This window comes from Chroicocephalus ridibundus, chromosome 2, assembly GCF_963924245.1.
Source record: "Chroicocephalus ridibundus chromosome 2, bChrRid1.1, whole genome shotgun sequence".
NCBI classification, from domain to species: Eukaryota; Metazoa; Chordata; class Aves; order Charadriiformes; family Laridae; genus Chroicocephalus; species Chroicocephalus ridibundus.
Genome location: NC_086285.1, coordinates 35,347,731 through 35,368,474, shown reverse-complemented (window position 1 = coordinate 35,368,474; position 20,744 = coordinate 35,347,731). Strand labels below are relative to the sequence as shown.

The window sequence follows — 20,744 nt, the reverse complement described above, 5'->3', positions numbered from 1 at the left end:
CAGTAATGCAGGAGATACATGGCTAGTATCATTGAACGGGTGAATATGTTTCTATGTGCCAAGCTTTGCTCCCATTTGAAGTAGACACCGCACCAGAGGATATTCTGTAGCAAGATGTGCACTCTGTGCTAAGGTCAGCGTGGTTCCAGGGGCAGGATGCTCTGGAGTCGGTGAGGCCTCCTTTGATATCAGGCGCTGCTGGGCTGGCACCACAACACTCCCCAACTGCCGCAGCAACCTCGCTTTCCTCAGAGATCTGATGGCCCGTGTCAGGACCTCACTGGAATAAATGCCACCAGCATTTCTTAGCATTTGTTCCTGCAGGCAGGCTCTGGAGACCACCGGGAGCCATGCCGGCGTGAAGCCTCAGCCTTTCCCGTAGATTCAGCTGCCTCCCATGTACCGGAGTCGGGCTGTCTGCACTGAGGGCTTTTTGGAAAAGGGGCGGCTGTAAAGTGCCTGTCTCTGCCTCCCTTGCTGAAGCTCCACAGCAAGAAAGGAAGGACAACTTGTCCTTGTATTTTTTGCAGGGTTCTTTTTTCCAGGGTTTATTTATTTTAATCACGAGACATCCCTAAAGTCTCCAAACCTTGTCCTTTTGCTATGACCATTCTGTCACTCATTTTAAAGCTTAATTCAGCTCCTGCTGATGCTAATACGTATTTTTTGGTGAGAGCAGGGTATAGCTCTTAGGGTCTAATGCTTCTGTCGCGCCATAGCCTTGAAGGTGGTGGCATTTTGCGAGATGTGCTTGACACACGGTCACCTGTGGAGAATGCTGATTTGGTAGCAGTTAATACACCACTTGTATTCATTTTTCCTGGTTGTATGTGGCAGCTCAAAGAGCAAAGGAATGAAAACCCAGGCAGTTAGTGGTATTTTTGCTGACTGTCTTCCTCTAAATCAAAGCAGGTATTCCCCTCTCCTTCCTCGATTAGTGTTGCTACCGCTGTGTGCAGCACCTCCCATATTCTAATTCACAGCACGTGAAAATGAGGTCTCAAGTGCAATTGCATGGATTTCATTTTAACGACGCAGTGAAAAGTTTTAATTAGATGTTTCATGTGGAAACATGAAACAGGGTTTGAAATTAGCAATGACCTCGCGGCCTTCCTCGAGTATAATTTCTGGCAGCGTGTGGCGGGCAGTTCCCAGCTTTTTTTGTCAGCGGCTGGAACGTGCACATCCGAGCGGGGAAGGCCGTGATGTGTGGGAGTGGCAGCAGTTGCTGGTTGCAGGAAAAAGTACTTTAGCCTCATTTGGGGACGGGGAAAATAATAGAATGACCTAACTCAGGAAGATCATGAATAGCAGGTGGTATTTCCTTTAACAGCTTGCTGGAGATCAAACCTTAGATGGATTTCCAAGCTCTGAACTAGGGTAAGCCCTGAACAGGGGGTGATGCTGAACTGCACGGCCGTGTTTGATCAAGGGAAAGGCAGACGGCTCCCACCCCTTGTTGGCTGTGCTGTGCATCAGCTCTGTCCCCTGCCAGCCTGGCTGACACTGCTCTCTCACACGGGGTGGCTGGACTGAGAGCACCATCCCTTAATTCCTCTCCATTTTCTCTGGGAGGTGAGGGGAGAAGACCTGTGCATGCTCTGTCAGGAGCAGCGTTTCTACTTAGCCCGGTGCTGGGGGGAACAAGTGAGAACCTGCTCTTTTGGCAGAGTAGGAGACAAGCACAGAATGCGAATGTGAATCACCGTTTCGGTTTGTTTGCAATATCACAGTGTTTTTCCCCATTTTAGAGGCACCGATACTTATCAAATTAATACATTATCAGTTTCGGCCTTTTGCAAAACACTTTTTAATATTTCAAGTAAGGGATTATTCACCACAGGAACCTTTAAAACATATATGTGGACACAACTACAGCAGTTACATCGATTTAGTGTTTGAAAATATGCTGTTTGGCCATATTTAGTAGGTTAATCGAGAGAATCGATGGGGTCAGGGTCAGGGGAGAAGACACTAATCAGAGCTGACTGGAGTGAAGAGGCCAGAATTTCAGTTTTCGCATGCAAAGCCTGGTTGTTCAGGTTTCAAGCTAAAACCCAGAGGCTTGCAGGCCTCGATTTCCTTGTGTGCATGGCACCTGGCTGGAAAGTGCGCCAACAGTCCGGCTTTGTCTCCTCATGTGTGAAACCTGAATCTTTTCAGTGGAATCAACACATTGATTCAGTCTGTCTAAATAATCTGTCAGTCTGCGCACAGTACCTATAGCGAGCTAATCATTGGGCTATATTGATTTCTTTTTTGTTTTCGAGATTTGATGAACTTGTGTAAGAGAAGCATGTGGCTTCTAAACAAAACTCCCTTTGCAGTGAGTTCTTTACTCCTATTCCCCTCAGAGGCAGAAGAAGTAAATTAAGCCTGGGTGGAGGATTGTCCTACCTGCTTTATCATGGGCATCGCAAGATTTTCCAGAGGAGTTTGAGCAGTGCCCAGTGCCCCACTGGGAACTCATGAAATCCTGCACCTTGCAGGTGATGGTGTCCTGCGTCTGGGGCCTTTCTCAGGCTTTCACCAAGGGTGTGGCAGAATCCTCCTCCACCAAGGAACTTGGGGTGCTTGTGGTCCCCCAGTTCTCTTGTAGAGCTAAATGCCTATGTGTGCTATGTGCTGTAGATATTCATTCATCAAATAGATTGCAGACCTTGCCAAAAGGAAAGCTGATTGCTTACAAGGGTAACTTAGGGAACCTTTTTTTCACATTGTAGAATAACCAGTCATTTACACACAGTCTTAGTTGGTAACATAAAGAAGCTGCTTTCTCCTGGTGACCCATCTGTTCTGACACTTCCCTCCTCCTTCTCTCCTCAGATTGCATCAGGTTTTCATCTAGCCGTTTCTGTAAAGTTTCAATTTCCCTTTCAGTTCTTCCAATCAAAACCTGAATCCCAGGCATCATCACATTTGAGACCTCTACAAACTTCTGTGTCCCCACCTTGGGAACGTCAGGGCTGTGAATGTTACCTTTCCCCTGCTCTCCGTCCAGTGCCTGCTGATGGAAAGAGTGTTAGATGCAGGCTGTCTGTTCACTGGGTTATCTTGCAGATAACTCTTTGTAGGGACACGTTACCATAGATGCCTCCCTGAAGAGGAAAGGCGGGTGGTGGAGTGGGGCTGGCAGGCGGGCACTTGGGAGCTCCCCGTCCTGCTCAGGCTTCCTCCGAGACCTTGGGCTAATGACCGAACGTCGCTGCGCCTCAGATCCTGGTTCATACATGGAAGTGCTGCTTCCTGCTTTCAGGAACATCGTGAACTTAGGCTCTGGGGATGCTCTCCCACACTGATGTGGTGTTTGAGTAGTTAGGGTGCCCTGGCTGGCTGAAGGATACTATAGATAGGTTAAAGCAGCTTCCCTTTTAAAGTCTGAACAGATTGCTTAGGGTGACAGATTTTTCATGTGGGACCCCCAAATCAGGTACTTGCTTAAAGGTGGCCTTTATTTTTATATTTTTTTTCAGAGGAGCAGCTATAGCTTTCATTTCAGGAGACCCCCAAAAGTCTGCCTCTCATATTTCATTTTAGACTTACTTCCGTTGTAGGAACCTACGCAGGAACTGAAGGAACATGCTCCAATTTTGCAACAGAGCTGTGGGTATCTGTGCTAATTTGTGTGGGATCCGCAGCCATCCATAGAACAGAGAGTTGCTCTGCTCTTGCACGGGGTGGCCGTATGCTCCCTGTAATTTGTCTGTTCTCGCTCTCCCACCCTCAGCTGTCACAAAAACACACATATGTATACGTACAGATACGACTGTCTCTTCCCTGGTGCAAAACTTAGTTTTTTACTATGCAGGGAAAAAGGCTGCAATTCCACTACACCATTTTCCTTTTCAGCTGCTGCAGCAATGCGCTTAAATTCTGTCTAATATTTACTGGTTAATCAATTGACACATACTGTTTTCATTCCAGTGACATGTAAATAGTAAATATTTGTATTAGACAAAAGCTACACAGTAAATCATGCATATAACTGTTGTTTTAAAATGCTGTTAGTTTTTAATTTGTGTGATGTTCAATATGTATTAAAGGATCCCCTAAGAATAGAAACAGTAAAAAAGAATAGCAATTTAGTCATTTAATTATGGTAGAAATTCATGTCTTACCTGCTGTAAGAAGAAATCAAGGTTTAGCATTCCAGCAGAAATATCAACAAGCTGTAAAAGCTGCTTGACCGTTATAATGTGAAAATTAACTATAAAATCGTAGGCATTTGCAATTTTCCTTGCTGAAGTTTCCATTAACGCTGCAGTTTTCGGTATTCCAGTGCTCTCGTGCATGGAAAAGATCTGCGTCAAATGGTTGGGTGCCCAGCCTGCTTGAAGAAAATCCTATTGATTAAGATCTAATAATACTCCCCATTCTGGGGACTCTTCATTTGGGCAATTTTGCTAATGCAGCACAGCACGTATCATCAATATGCAGGTATCACTTTTGCTTTTATGACAAATAATTTGTTCCAGTCCTTTTTACTTTTTTTTTTCCCTTCTGATTTGCCATGCACACGTTAAGTGCTTGCTACAGCAAAACTTCTTTGCTTTCCTACCTTCAACAATATATTTAATGAACTTTATCTGTATTGCATTGTTAAGGGCAAGGAGCTAGGAGCTACCTCTAAATAGACCAGGGCTTTTAGGAAAATGAAAGCCCCGAAGAGTTGCTTCATCAGGGGAAATCACTTGCTTTCCTGGCACACACAGCGTAGAGAAGCATATTCATTTTTTAGCATCTTGACATTCAGTTTTTTGGCTTCTATTGACTTCTGTTGCTTTACCACTTTTTAGTATATGAATATTTTCCATTAAAATGCATTGTTATGAATTTGCTTATATTGAAATAACAATTGAGATAATATAGAGATATAGATAATTAGAGGCTTAGATCATGCTGTACAGAAACATCTTAATCATATCAGATAAAAACCTGCATTTTATTTTTAGCATCGTCTAATTTTTAATAAGCTAAAGCTTAAAATCTGATGAATTGGCAATGATTCTGTGATTTGATATTCAGAAAGAATGCATCCTGAATACCAAATGAATGGAAGTTGCTGTGGACTATCATTGCTGTGTTTTTCATTTTGACCTTGAAAACCGGGTTAGTTTAGTATTTTCCACATTGCTAACCTTGAAACACAGTAACTGGAAAAACAGTGCTGCAGGTTAGCAGTGCTTTTACTTCCGTTATCATGGGGGAACAGTTTGAAGTTTATGGGGGTGGAGGGGAATTGTCTTCAAGATCTTCAAATAGCCTGAAAGTTCTGGTGAAGACAGCACGTTAAATTATCATTACCCTAAAAATGTCCTTCTGTGCCAGTGGAGCCTCACGTAGCTAAAAGAAAGGGTGACTGGGGAACGGGGTTTAAGTGATGTCAGGAGGATGGGGATACCCGAGAAGCTGCTCATCAACCCCTTTTGTTGCTGTGCAAATATATCCTCCTGCATGGTGGATGTGTGTCCTCACAAAATATCCTTTGGCACACGTGGTAGGTCAGGTGAGTGGCTCCGTGTAAAGGTTATACCTCTCATGGCAAATAAATGCTCATGAGCCGAAGGTCTTGCCTCCCTCTTTGCAGCCACTTTCCCAGTACAAACTAAGGGCAGATGAAGAAACACGCTTTGCACAGGGAGAATTTCCTCTGGAACAGACAGAGATGTAAGACAGAGACAATATGGTTTGGGCTTTTTTTTGTCTTTAATGAGTAGGTAGTTACACTGTTAACTGCACATTCATTACTTACACTGGAAAAAAAATCCTAACAGAGATCTTCAGGAACATCAGTTTGTGATCACTTGCATTTTAAGGGAGCAGAGGAAAATGTAACTCAACTTCTGCTTAGGATCACCTGAAAATACCGTTCATTTTAATTTCTGCCCCCGCCCCCCCCAGTCAAATCATTGTGGTCTCTGTGTTTCTGATTGCAGTCTCCTAATCCTCCAATATCTGTGTTAAAATTCAAGGCATCCATAAGGCACAAGTCCTCCTGACCTAGTGCTGTAGTTATGATGATGCATAAAATAAATCACTGCAATTACTGAGGCAGTCTCAAGCACTTAGTAACTCAGGCGATTGCTTCTTGAAACATGACTGAACTGAAGAAAGGATCATTAGTTATTTCCCCAGAGTACTTGGATATTGTAACCCTCTCCACAGGGTTCTATTAGGGAGTTAAAGCCTGGCCATTTGTTCGCACATCTCATTTTATCTTTCCTTTACTCAAATGCTCTGTGACAGCTGTTGAATTCCAGAGCGCGTCTCTTCTTCACCCATGGCATCTCCTTACCTGTCAAAGTTCAGGTCCAATAGCAAATGACCAACCAGGTGGGAAGGAAGGGCCCAGCAATGACAAAGTAAACAGGTTTAAGTCATTACTGGAAGGGCTTATGAGACAGGGAGACTTTCTGAGAGATGTGACATAAAAATAATTTCCTGAGTGGAAGATGCTGGCTAGATGAGATCTCAACTTATACAGAAAAACAGTATAACCCTGCATAAAGCTATATAACTTCTATAAAGTGAAGTTCAGGAAGGAGTTGAAGCCAAAAATAGGGGAAGGGAGGTCAGGAGAGAGAGAGTTTTCGGTATTCCTTGGTGACATCATAGGTGACATCATAGGTGTTGGCAGTGTCTGAGTAGTGCGTACCATGCTGTCTGATGGTGATGGGATGTGGTGTGTGGGAGAAAGTGGGGTCAGGAGAAGATATGTGTCAGTGGACATTTGCATCCCCAAGGGGAGCCCTTGCTGGCTGAAGAAACCACTGTGCATACGGTGTGATATCGGAAGCTGGCAAGTGGCATCACTGTGTGGCTGTTTCTCCCTACAGATAACAGCGCTTCAGGTTGCTCGGGAGGTCAAGAAGGAGGCGATATCTTGAGGGAGGAGAAAGGAAGATTATTTGGGAATCTGGTGCTAGTGGTGAATTAAAAGGATGGGGAAGGAGCGTTGTGTGGGCATGATAGCGGCTGGAGAACAAGATCTAGAAAAGGGCAGCAGGGAAGTACACTCAAAGCCCTGTGACTGATGGATATTTGACACTTTGTGGATGGGACTGCAGTGGAGCAGTATGGTTTGAAGGGATTATTCTGGAGAGAGGTGTCATCGTTAAGAGAGGGAAGGAAAGGAGGCCCTCTCAGGGAGAGGTTGTATGTTAGCTGCTCCTGCTAATATCTGAGCCCGGCAAGACAGGCAGCAGTGTGGTTCAGGGCTGATGCAAAGGTAGATCAGATGTCCTTGTTTTGGGGGTGGCAACATCCATCAGGAAGGGTGGGGCAGATAGCTGGAGGCGGTAACAGCTCCAGCTGCCCCAGCGCGATGTGCTGCTGCATGTCTGGCAGCTCTTCACGCTGTCAGGAAGACTTGTTTTCTAGTGCTGTTGTGAATGGTCTTCTGATGCCAAGGTACAACGTGAGCTCGAGAGTACGCTCCGTCATTTGTAAAGTTTCACGGTCTTGATTGAGGCAAATCCTAGGAAAACATTCAATGTTTAATCTTTTTTTTTGCAATATTTGTTCCTGTTCTAATGGTAGATCTGGTTAAATTACCCCATGCAAAAATAACATTTTGCATTACTTCTATCAACTTTTTGTAGAAGAGAGTGAAATTGTGCATGTTCCTCCACAAAGGAACTATTCTGTGCGGAGGAGGACACACAAGCACACGGATGAGTGTTTACTCAAGATGCCTTGCATCTCATTGCAGATACCATGTGATTTACCAGTTGCCATGGTAACAATGCATTTTTCATTCCATAACTTGGATAAAGGTTGAGATTGCCTTTGGTGTAACTAACTTACGTCCCTCCTAAAGTTGGGCACGATTGTATTATCTAAAGAAAGCAGAGAGGAAACTCCCAACATTCATACTGAAATAAATTTTTAGAGCGTGTAGCTAGTAAAGAAGCAGATACATGATTCCATCTGGAACAAAATAAAAGTAACTTAATATGTGATTATATAAAATCATAAAATGGGAGAAATATAAAATGTTGCTTCATAATGTGGTGACTGGCATTGTATATTTTTCTGTAATTTTTATTGTTTGTGACACTTTGGTTTTCTTCAATACATGAAAATGTAATGAAATTTATCATTTCATAATATTATTCTTTACGTAGGTGTGCACAAAAGCTCTTCTTTTCCTTGTTGTAATCTCACAGTAAAATTTCGTTATTTCTTGTACGCTATAACCTCCACTTTTGAATGAATTATTGCTGACAGGAGCTGGTTAACTGTTAACCCACTATTTCCCACGTCTTTTCTTTTTTACTTTTGATAAATGTGGACAACAAACCTGTACCAAATGAAAAAAAAAAGGGGGGGAGCCTTTAATTTGCTTCTGTGTGTGTAACGTTAGAAAAAAAGCATCCTGTATAGAAGCAGTAAACTATTCATTGACATCAGTGAGCATTTCATCCTACATAAGAAATGCAGAATCAAATCTCCTGCTATTAGATGGACAGAGTGAGCTTTATTTTTCCCTCTCACTCCTTTTTCCTTTCTCTTTGGCAGCCTTATTACATGCTCTGTGCATTGCTGTCTACTTAGGATACGTTATCAAGTCTGAAAGTGATTAGTGGCTTATCTATTTTTGAATGATTTAGATGCATGAATTAATTAGCAAGAAAAGAACCAGTAGAAAGCATTAGTAAAAAGGCTGGTCATTTCAGGCTGTTTTGAAGGGAGTTAAAACCAACATCCAAACCCAAATTATATTTACAGTGATTCATGCTTTTCTAAAAAAAAAATCATTGCATTATATATAACTTAGTTGAAAACAACCACCAAAACACAGGATATAAACTCAACTTTGTGACATCTGCTGTTGGTCTAGAAGTTAAATAAACTGGGTTTATTTTAAACATTAGCTTTGGACATTTTTTTACTCCCTTGGTGCTTTTTCACACTTGCTGTTTAGAAGCCCTTATTAAACGTCAGTGCATTTGAGAGAGTTTGGGTTTAGAGTTCCTGAGAATGAGCTCAAGCTTTATATAGTATTCTCGGTTTTAAAGTTTATCTTAAGCATTTTGCAAGACCAGAACCAGCTCCTGGCCTTTGCTGAGTATTCTCTGGTGACAAATCATCTGTGTCCTTTTGTGAGCATAATGCTTCAACAAAAAGATATACGCCTTACAGTGATAAATGTAATGAGCAGCATCTCAGTTTAATAGACAAGTTTTAGTCTTCCTAGTTTGGAACTGTCGCTTATAATATGGATAGTGCATGTGTGTGTATATATATATATATATTTTTTTTAATTAGAGTAATGGCATTGTCATCATTGAGAGGTAGTATGGACATAAGGCAAGATACAAAGGTTTCTCTGGCAGACAGTGAGTAGATAAGTCAGTTTTTTTAAATAGTATTTTACTTCACACCAAGTATGAATTGGAGTGAAAGACAAAGGAACTGATCAGCAATCTTGTCAGTTTGACTTAGGAGTTGTATGTGTCCAACACTGGTAATTAGAGCAATGTAAGGCTGAACAGTGTCATATATTTACAGCCATCTCTCTTCCATTCCTTCAGGAGACGTTATTTATCGCTACGCCCATTATAAGGGTTGTAAGGCCTTTGTCCTTACCAAGGTGAATATTAGTCTACGTTAATAACTTAAGTCAACTAATGTTAGTGAGCTATCTTCTGTGGTTTTCATTCTTGTGTGAAAGCTGTATGGGGGCTGCCATAGAAGCCAAGTTGCAGCCCCGTTGGATGTTAATCAAGTTGTTATCTAGTTCCTCTCGTATCCCAGTAATTTCTTGAATTTTGCTCTTCTGATGTTAAGATTATTCTCAAGTATAACTTCTGTATATCTAGTCAGTCATCTTCCGTTTTCCTTTTCCTAAGGCATATGGCAATAGTAGTATGTGTTATCAGTCCAGGGGTATCTGGGTTAAGTCTGCAGTCCTCCTCAAATCCTCAACAGTCCTCCCCCCTTCCTGGCTGAGACATAAATCCTGCAGTTTTTATATAATTTCCCTTATGCTTTTCACTGCAGCTAAGGCTTGATCACTGACATCACTGGAAGACACTCTTTGATAGCTGGGGGATTGAACTGTTGCTTCATCTACATTATTCCATTCTGTTCCGTTCCGTTCCATTCCATTCCATTCCATTCCATTCTATTCTATTCTATTCTAGTCTAGTCTAGTCTAGTCTAGTCTAGTCTAGTCTATTCTAGTCTAGTCTAGTCTAGTCTAGTCTAGTCTATTCCAGTCCAGTCCATTCCAGTCCAGTCCAGTCCAGTGTAGTCTATTCTGTTCTATTCTGTTCTGTTCTATACGCCAAGGAGGTACTTGCACCTGGTGTTTGAATGTTTGTCCTGTGGGAAACTTGATATTCTTGGGAGGGAGGGGGAAAGTTTCCATTCTGATTCTGGTGAAAATAATAAAATTGCAAAACTGCCTTAGGGCAGAAATATGGATGTAACCGTCCTGCCACTTACCCTGGGACCTGGCCCTCCAGGCCAGATGAGCTTCTGGTGGGCAGGGGATGCAGAAGCCCTGCCAGCTTGGGGCGGGCAGTATGTGCAGGCGGTGGGGGTATTGCTTTCTGCTCAAACTGACGTGTTCTGGCACTATGTCAGTTGTAGTGAATCCACAGTTTTTCAGTAGAAAAAAAAAGTTGCACTGGAACATTTCCAGCCAGCTCCACGCACCGCCACGCTAACTGCAAGGCCACTGGAAGGGATGGGTGGCACCTGCCCCTTTTGTTCTACGCCCACGATAATTTTCCCTGGTGTGATGCAGGTTTTTCTACAAATACACATGCTCTAGGCCTGCAGTTCTTCCATATCCAGAATGATAACAATATTAATACCATCCTCACGTCTTTTGTCTCCCTCTCCCCACTCCCTCCGCCTTTCTTTCCCCCCCTCCGCTTTTGTACAGTTGCAGAGAGAAGGTCTCCTAGGTTGTCCTTGCCAAGGTGGTAGCTCTCTGTCAGGCTGTCAAACTTATCTACTAATAGCTCTGAAGAGTGTGTGCTCCAAGAAAGGGAAAACCAAAATGCATAGCCTTCAGTTGTCTTAAAAAGACATTTTTCATTATCCGACAAAGAGTTGTAGAGTGTTAAGGTTATAGGATCATTACCTCGGTGGCTATGACACCAGTAATGTTTTTTTTCATGTTATTTTAGAAATTGTGCCTTTTTCCTTGTGTTAGATGTATCGCTTCCTTTCATTAAAGCCCGATCTGTAAAAGTGCTCTCACCTTAAATTATGTTTGGAGGTAACTGGGGGCCAGTCAGAGGTATGGACAATTTGGTCTTGATCTAGGGCATTTCTTGCTACTAACCTGCTATGAAATGCAGCGTGAGGGTCCTCTTCTCTCGCTCCTTTTGTCTCTCTTGAACTACACAGGTTTTTTCATGGTTTTTAAGTGGCCTGCACAAGGAAACCCCAGCCTCGCTTGCGGTGGGACCACTGCTTGGGAACGTCACGCGACGGAGCTATTTTTTTGCCCTCAGACCTAACCGCAGCCTTTCTGCTCGCATAAGGACTCGCATTTAGCAGTGCCCTATTCCCGTGAGCGGTTTCTTTCTTCTTAGTAATAGGGAAAGCAGAAATAATCCTACTCTCAGCAGTTTTGGGATTACAGGCAAAAATTGAGTTCCTTGATGTATGACTGTGTAGGGATATTAATCTTTTCCCTGATGCCTGTTGTCTGTCATCTCTGTTTTACCAGCACCGTCCTTTTGACCCCTCTACAAGGGTAACTTGTTATTAACGTTGCCTTTGCCGCAGATACTCAGTATGCAGATGACAGCACCAACAGTTTTTCTAAAAGGGCTTATTCTGTGCATTATCAGATGTGATATTCAAAATTGGTTTCAGCAACAAAGGATTTTGATTTTTATTTTTTTTCCCCGTGATGTGGCTGGTGCTCGTTTTACCGCCATTTGCAAAGTTGATAAATTCAGAGCAGATTGTGGTGAGCCGAATGTTGGCTCTTTGTTGTGCATCTCTGAGGCAGATACATCGGTGTGAGACCACGGCGAAGCTTTGGTACCACCCCTGGGTGCCCTTTGCTGGGGGAGGTGGTGGTGGAATCATTTAAAGCGTTTTACGGTTTTATAGACTGGTCAGAAGTTGCTGAGAGCCAAAACAAAATCACTATGTAAGGCATTTTCATGTCATTAGTGGATTTCTGTTTCTTCCAGTATACTGTGAATTAGTGTGTGTTTATGAAAGTAGATTTAACAACTGCAGGAGGAAACAAAAATATTAGAGTACAAAGAAGAACTGGAGAAAAGTTCATAAGATGGGGAAAATAATAAAATGTAATATGAATATGCTATGAGCTGTATTTTATAGTGAAATAAAATAACATAGACTTACGTAAGAATTTTTTAATTCTTAAGAATTGCCATATGAAAAGTTGCTGTTGATGTTCCTGCATTCCTGGAAGGTAGTTTTTCCCTTGAAATTTGGAAAAAGTGGTGATCATGCAACTGACTAAATAGGCAGTTCCACTGAAAATGTTTTGTGCTGTGATATTTTAAGTAGAGGTAGAATAGTAGCTATTTTTTTGTTTTTACCTTTCTAGAATAAAGAGAGGGTAACCACAGCAGAAGAAATACCAGTCTCCTCCTTACACAGTTTGAATAAGCTGTGCTGGTGATTTTGAAATGCTTTTCTCTAGCTGTAGTTGAAAGTGATTCAAGCCTATTGATGCAGATTTTGGTCTGTCTCGAAACTGAAATACAGCAACATATTCTGAGATGGATTATCCACAGAGATCAGAGATATTGTTGTCCATCTCCACTTTAATTGTGATGGGTTCATTTCCATTTTCTTGTCAAATAAAGAGGAATATAGGGTCATTTTTGTACTTCTATTTGTACTTTGGTGACTTTAAATCTTATTCTGCAGTCTCCACAATAACTGATTCCGGGGAAAAACATAGTGAAGTGTAGGCAGGCAATCATCTTTAGACTTTGATAGATGCTGTCTGAAAGAGTGTCTCTTTATAGGAGAAGCTGTTAATAGAATGGCTGCAGATTTCTTTTTTAACCTTCTTTCATGTTTTTAATATAAATATGTTTATGTTTGTGTTTTATAGCCAGGGCTCATTGTCTACTACTAGCATTGGCAAATGTCTCCCATTGTAAGACTTCATTTTCAGTTGCTTCTAAGAGTTGTTGCATATTATCTGCTTATTCTGAAAGGTATCTGCCTCAACCTATTTAATTTTTTAATGAAAAATGCAGCCAACATGGTTTAGAAGCGGCTAAGAGTAAGGTTAGGGGTAAGTACTGTTTCACTATGTTAAAAAAAAATTGGCAGTAGTTCTCTGAAAAGCTCTTAATGCCCTTATACTTCTGAAGAGGGAGCTGAAATCCCTTTGGGGAAGACTCTCTGTTTTTTTGCCATCTTCATAAACATCCAGACAAACTGGCCCAAGTTAGAGGCCGAAAAAAAAAAAAAAAAAAAGGTAGTTTGTACATGCTCTGTAAAGAGTTTTTTAGAGCTTTGCAGGTTAATATTTGAAGGCTCGGTAAGCTCTGAGCATGCTTCAGCCTGAGCTGCGAAGGGTTTTCTTTACAGCTGTAGCTCTCGGCTGTTATGGCCGGGATCTGCTTGTGGGACGTAACGAGGCTGGAGGGAGCTCTGAGCTACCGCAGATGTCACTCTATAACTTTTGCTGTGTCCAAGCTAGTTCTCAGTGGGCAGGTTTGGGGACCCTTGTGTCACACTGCGGGAGCAGGCACTAAATTAAAGCATACCACTCAGCGTTTGCCAGTTTTCAGACTGGGACTTTCTCTCTTGATCATGCCCTTGTCATTCTTCTTCGGGATGGGTAATACACACCAGGGATTGATTTTAACATCCAAGCAAAAATATACCTGCCCAGCAAAACAATCAGTCTTTTGCAGGGAGGATCTTGTTATTCTGTGGCTTTTGGCCTGCTCCGTCACCAGTTTGAGCACCTTCCCTGCACTGCAGTGGAAGCCTCTCTATGCTTGTGCTTCTGAGCCCCCTTACAGCCTCCACTCTTGTATTTCGCACCTCTTACACGGACATATTCCTGTGAGTGCAGGAAAGATCCATGGATTCATTGAGGGGGGGGGAGGAGCGGTCTCGTCTTCAGAACACGAACAGCCCCGGGAATTCTTCGTGTATGCTTTTTGCCATACCTCTCAAGGGCATGCCCTGGCACCAGCATCAAAAGACATAGAGGCAGAAGTGATCAGCATTATCTGATTGCGTTGAGTCAGTTTTACCAAATTATGCTATGAAAACAAAATGTTCCTGCCCTCCGTAACTCCTAGAGGAGACAATTTCTTTGTTATTTAATGTGATTTTGAAGCAGATAGCCTGTGTAAAGTTTGCTTTCTTGCGTGTTGCCCAAAGACGATTCTTTTTGTCTTTGCTCTGTTGTTTGGCAGCAGCAAAATCTGTCTGCAGACTGGATTTTCCATGCTCCATTAAGTTTATAGGTGCCTTATAGGTTATCTTTTAATTGCTGTGTTACTTCTTTGCCCATTGAAACCAGCAGTGTCTGGTTTCTCGCTGGAGCCTCTCTGGGTCTGGGGTTTGCCGGGGTAGCTCTGGGTCTGGTCCCTTTTTTGTGAAAAGCTGGTGGAGAGATGTTGAAGGACAGTCCTGTCATTGGGAAGCGCATAGTTTGCATTGCCAATTAGAGGTGTTCCAGCCTAACAGACCCTTCAGTAATGGGTAAGGTAAAGAAATAAATCTTTGCGCAGGTGTCCTGTCCAGTGGAGGAATGATGTGAAAAAGCAATTTCTTTTCGATGAAGCAGGCTTCTGAATACACTGTGTGCAGAGCACGCTGGCTTTTTGCTGTTAGAAAGCTGTTAGAAAGTAGAGCAGCTTTTCAGTGCTATTCCTAGCAGTGGATGTTTCTCGTAGGAAGGGGGGAGGCAGCACATTCTGGGTGTTGGTTTCTCTTTTAATTAATTCAAAGGCCAAACTCAGGACTTTTAGGGACACGGAAATATCCCTGACTGATACCAAAGTTATTGGTTACTTTGTCCAGAGAACAGATACTTCCCTGCCAATTGCAAATAACCCAGAAACTGAATGTCTTCCATAAGGAAGCCGGTATAGCGTGGCTGTTTTCAACGCTACCATATGTACCTCTGCGTTCTTCTGCCCCAGTGGTAATTCGGAAGGTCATGTTCCTACTTATGCAAAGCGTAACCTGCACAAGTTAAGGCCCGCTAAGCGAGGACTTCCAGCTGTTTCGTTCCTGTAAGCATATAAATATTTATACCACCCCGGGGTTCCTTTCATGCTGAAAATAAAGGTAGCACTTTTCTGCTGTTAAAACATATTACCCGGGAGATAAATGGCTTATCTCAGTATTAGGAAGATGGATGAGAGGAGTGGAAAATTGACCATAATGTTGGTCAGAAGATCCACTGAGCCCAAAAGGCCTTACTGTTTACTCAAAACTCTAGCTGGGAAGTAATGCAGGGGTTGATAGTGCTGTGTTTAGCTATGAAGAGATGATTAATTGAAAGCCATAATAAGTGTGAAATATAATGGTTGACACACAGAGAGCTTCCTGACACTAGCTAAATTTCCTAGTGATGGGTAATGTGCACCAGGGATTGAATATATCCAAGCAGGATGTGAATGGTGCTTTTGAAGGCACAAGTGAGACGGGGAGAGTCTACACAAGAAACTTGCTCAAGGCCACATGTGAAGTGAGACAGTGATTAAGCTCTGTGGCATCTCTGGTGCTCTACCCCCTCCTGTCCCACTTCTGCGAAAGCACAAGTCCAAACGTACTCTGACCGAGGCTGCTGGGAGTCATTTCCCACCTTCTGCAGTGGAGGGAAGTAAATGTCAAATAGGCAGCGTAGGGGGCTCAAAGCTGAGATGCCAGTGTGGTGTCACCAGAGTTTGAACTGCGATTCTGCTGTTGATCTGCAGCATGATCCAGCAGTAGCCTTGCTGCCCCAGTTCATCTGCCCGGCCATAAAATGGGAGACATGGTATCATAGAATCATAGAATATCAGGTTGAAAAGGACCTCCAGGATCACCTGGCCCGACCTTTCTTGTCCAAAGCGTGGTCTTGACAAGATGGCCCAGCACCCTGTCCAACTCAATCTTGAAAGTGTCCAATGGTGGGGAATCCACCACTTCCCTCGGGAGATTATTCCAATGGCTCATTGTTCTCATTGTGAAACATTTTTCTCTTTGTGTCCAATTGGAATCTCCCCAGGAGTAACTTGTACCCATGACACCTCCTCTTTTCTATGTGACTGCTTGTAAAGATGGAGTCTCCATCTTCCTCGTAGCCACCCTTTCAATACTGGAACATGGTGATAAGGTCTCACCTAAGGCTTCTTTTCTCAAGGCTGAACAAATACAGTTCTCTCAGCCTTGGTAGCGTTGAGCTGCCATGCTCCTGCGTGGTCCGTGCAGGTTACTTAAGCCAGGGCTGCATAAGGGTCTGAAAAAGTGCTGGGAGGCTTCGTTGTTAATTGGGGGTATGACGAGAACGTCTCTTGAGTCAGTCGCTGAATTTTAGGGACTCAGCTAGGGTGCTGCCTTGCTCTTCAGTACACACTGTTGTCACTTGGGGGCCCTTTGCATCTTCTTCCTCATCTGCCGCTGGATTTAGATGGAGCATACTGAGAGCCAGCCCTGTTTTCTTCCAGCGAGAATTAATTATTTCACGGACCTTTCAAGATTCTGATAAATGAAGTGTGCCTTGATGTCATTTTAGAGTAATATCTGCAATGAAATCAGAACTTGTAAAAATTGGGAAAATACATAGGACTTGCCTGTGTGTTTTGTTTTGCTCAGGTTAATTGTTGTTGCTTGTGGTATCATTAAAGGGTTTGACTGAACACAAAACCACATCATGCATAAGTGGGATTTTAATGAAATAATAATTCTTCCCTTAGAGTGAAATTATTTTTAATAGAAGATAGCAAAATAAAGACATTCTCTATCCCTCCCCTTCTTTTGGAAATAATTATTGCAGGTAATGAAAATCCAAATTGAACCTGATTGGCCTTAGTTTTGCACAATTTTTGTCTTTTCTGACAAAATAGATTGATTTTCCTCTTCCTTGAAATTGATAAAACAGGTAAGGACAAAAGGAAGAGCCTTATGAAAATCTCACCATTGGGTTTTGCGGTGAGAATTATGCAGCTAATTTGCGTACAATTACCCAAAATTTTTTTTGAAAATGTTTCTGAGTGGTGAGATGCTGAAGCAGGAGCACTGTCTTGCAGAACAGCCCATTGTTAATGTCCTTTCTGTATGAGATAGCTTTTGCCTTGCCAGTGCTCCCCGTTGACTTGCTGCCAGCTGCTCATGTGTGTAATGTATATGGGTATGCTTAAAATCCATTCCCATATATGTGGAAATAGATGGTTTGTACAAATACAGCACCATACATCACGGATATGCCCCATATGTGCTGCAGTTTGGAATGTCAGTGAGCACAGGGAAATGAGGATCGGGGATCTCTCAGAGGATGATGGAGAAAAGACAGAAATGGAGAGATTTATTTGTTTGGATAAACCTCCCCGTTACTGAATTGCTTTAATGCTGCACCTGTTCTTCTTGTTCTTCCTCTCTGTCTCTTTTGCTGCTTCTTTCATTGCAGCTTTTCAAATATGTAGGCAACAAAAAAACACGGCCGGTGAAATGGAAGATTACAATTATGCATCAGTATTCCTGTAACGCGGCTGCTCAGTTATGTCCCCTGGGAGTGTTACAATGAATATCTGACATTAATTGGCTCAGTACCTGTATGTCTGACCTTGCAGAAATGTCATAGATCAATTCTACACGTTGTTTACTGATAAAGAAAACTTCTTCAGGGCAGGGGCTGCATCTTTGGGCATGCCTGCACCACAGTGACAACCAGAAGCAGCAATCAGACACGCTGGGTCTCGGAATTAGAAATAAAATAACAGAAAGGGGGGTCATAAACTGGTCTCTCTCCCTTCTTTTGCCAATAGGTGTTCCTCAGCAATTTTTAGCCCAATTGAACTCTTTGTCACTGCTGGTCACTGTACATTTGATGCACCAGTGCTGTTTTTTCTCCTCAGAGTAGCCCATGTATTGCCTTCATATGTGTGTTTGACATACTGAACGATATAACTAAACCAGGTCAGAATTAGAGGAAGAGCAACTACTGGATGTGCTTGAATTGAAAGAGCTGCCTCTTTTGTGTTGCTCCCCCTCCGGTGCCTGAATCCGCCAGGAGCATCTCACGGGGGGCTGCGAGCCGTGTTTCAATGCGCCCTGCTCAGTCAGCAGCAAACCCTCATCTCCTGCGCTGCACAGTCAGCTGGCTTTGGCTGCTCTGTGGATGTGGGCTGCGTGTGCAGAAATGGATGATTGTTCAGCTCCCTTCTGTTTCAGGCGGCTGAGAGGGAGAAAGTCAGCGTCCAAATCACAGCTTGGCCAAGACTCACGCATGGGGCGGTCACTGGGCTTAACTTGCTGTGGTGGTGTTTGTTTCCTAAGTTTCAAAGTTGCTGAAAAGGAGGGAGATAAAAAAAAAAACCACAACCGTACACAGTGTTTGAAGAGATGCTCAGAGGCATACATTGCATGCCTGTCCCACTGGTTTTATTGCCTTTGTTGAAATACAGGAGAGAAGCTTTACAGAAGGTGGATTCTGCTTCTGTATTATTGGAGTGCTCGGGAGCACTTGCTGCTTTCTGACTATTGTCACCTGTCCCCTGCTTGATTCGAGCGGCTGGAAATTGAACAAGCCATCACTTCGGGGACAGAGAAACCCTGCACCCCCCACCCCCACCCCTCTCCTTGCGAATTGAAATCCAACACACGATGCCGAGGTCCGCTCACAAAGGGGAGCAGTGCAAAGAGCCCCCTTCTCGGTGTTAGACCTCCGGCAGCCAGCCCTGCCCGGGCACCGCTCGACGGCGGGGCAGCACCCCGGGGCCGGCGGCGGGCACTGACGGCGCTCTCTCTCTCTCTCTCTCTCTCTCTCAATCTCTCCCTGTCCCTCTCTCTGTCGCTCCCCCCTCCCCACCCTGGCGCACGGAAGGCGGACGATGGAGGCGGCGGCGATGGGGCGCGGGAGGAGGCCGGCGCAGCGCTGGTGCTGCGGAAGGTGTGGTCACGCAGCCCGGCCCCCGAGCGGCGCGGGAGGTAAGGCTTCCGCGGCTCCGGGAGTGCGGGGCTGGGCCGGCCGGGCCGGGCTCCGCGGCGGCGGGCGGGGAGCGATGTCCCGCGGGGGGCGAGCTTAGGGGAGCGGGGGGCCATGGGGAGCGGCAGGGTGCGGGTGCCCGAGGCGCTGGCGGGCCGCGGCGGGGAGCGGCCGCTGCCCACCTTCGACGTGCCTTACTTCAAGTACATCGACGAGGAGGACGAGGAGGACGAGTGGAGCAGCCGCTCGCAGTCCTCCACCGAGGATGACTCCGGCGACTCTCTGCTTTCCGACAGATACGTGGTGGTGTCGGGGACGCCGGAGAAGATTTTGGAGCATCTCCTCAGCGACCTGCACCTGGAAGCCGCCCAGGACAAAGAGACGGGTAAGGAGCGAACCCGGCGCGGGGATGGAAGGCGGCGGCCGCCGGGGAAGCGCCTGTCCCCGGCTCTGGGCGGGGATGGGGGAGAGGTGCCGGGCCCAGCGCCGGTCCCGAAAGCCGGCTGCCATCCCGGTGTTCAAGCCGGTGCAATGTGGGGAGGAAGCCGAAAGCGTGCGGCTGTGGGGAGGTGGCGAAGCGGGGCGGCGGGGCAGGAATGCCGGCAATTAGCGGGAGCCACCCGATTAGCGGCAACTTCAGCCTTTCTTTAATGTTGGGCTTTCGGTGGTGGCTGGGAGGCGCAGGCTGCGGCGTGCCCGGTGCGGTACCCGTGGCTCTTCGGGCAGAAGCTGCCGTTCCTCGTAGCCTGCGGCTGTCATTACATTGATCACAATTCTTGCTGTGCACTTCAGCCTCCTGGCTAAGTACGCGTTTTACCACCACCCCGGTACTTTGGCTCATCTTCTGTTTCGTAAGCACGCCTTATATATAGATTTCCTCATAACTCAGGATACAGCGTATAGCCTGATGCTGTACTGGTGTGTTTTCAACCAGAGATTGTAATTTGCTCCAGCCTAGAGCAATTATTATATTGATCGGGCTACTTGACATGCAGTTTAATTTTCAGCTGGATCTCTTGGCACTATGCGGAGCTTGCTGTCACCAAGAGCTCCTGGGATAGTTTATCAGGAGTGCCTGCGACCTGCAATCCATAGATAGTTTTAATGAAAGCGGCCAGGCCGGTGACACTTTCGGAGGTCCCGAATACTGAAGAGCTGAGGAAGGCAGCTGGCTGTAAATGGAGCCGTGCATTTCATCGTTCCCAATAGGGTTAAAACGCATACTCCTGCTGCCTGTATATATCTCTCTCTCTCCAAATGAGATTACTGAGAATAAACACACTTTAATCCTTTTAGGTGACTGAAAATATAAATAACATCTGCGATTCCCAGAGGAACGTTGAGATTGGGTTTTTGGAACAAGTCATTAGTTTAATGTGGGACAATAGGCATATTCCTAGTGCTGATGTGTGAATGCCCTGAAGAAACATATAGAGCGTCTGCTGGTGATATTATTATGGTATTCCTAGCGCTGCTTTTGTCTGCCTAGACATTAATATTTAGTGCAGAGAGAGACTGTGATTGTTTTACTTCCACAAATGCCCTCAGACTAGTTCTGAGTGGAATTTACTTGAGCCAGCTCTTAGGCAGCGTAGTGAGGGTCTTTCCTTGTCCCTTTAAAGTCAAA

General features: G+C 44.4%; 1 protein-coding gene across 2 annotated transcripts in view; it reads left to right on the top strand.

Annotated features, from left to right (window-relative positions):
- Positions 1-20,744, top strand: part of RAPGEF5 (Rap guanine nucleotide exchange factor 5) — a 162,570-nt gene that overhangs the window by 78,675 nt on the left and 63,151 nt on the right. For both annotated transcript variants that reach the window (XM_063324995.1, XM_063324996.1), the window contains 2 exons: positions 19,016-19,119; positions 19,414-19,502. In XM_063324995.1, the coding sequence (XP_063181065.1) occupies positions 19,016-19,119; positions 19,414-19,502 (193 nt within the window). The remainder of the gene's footprint in view (positions 1-19,015; positions 19,120-19,413; positions 19,503-20,744) is intronic.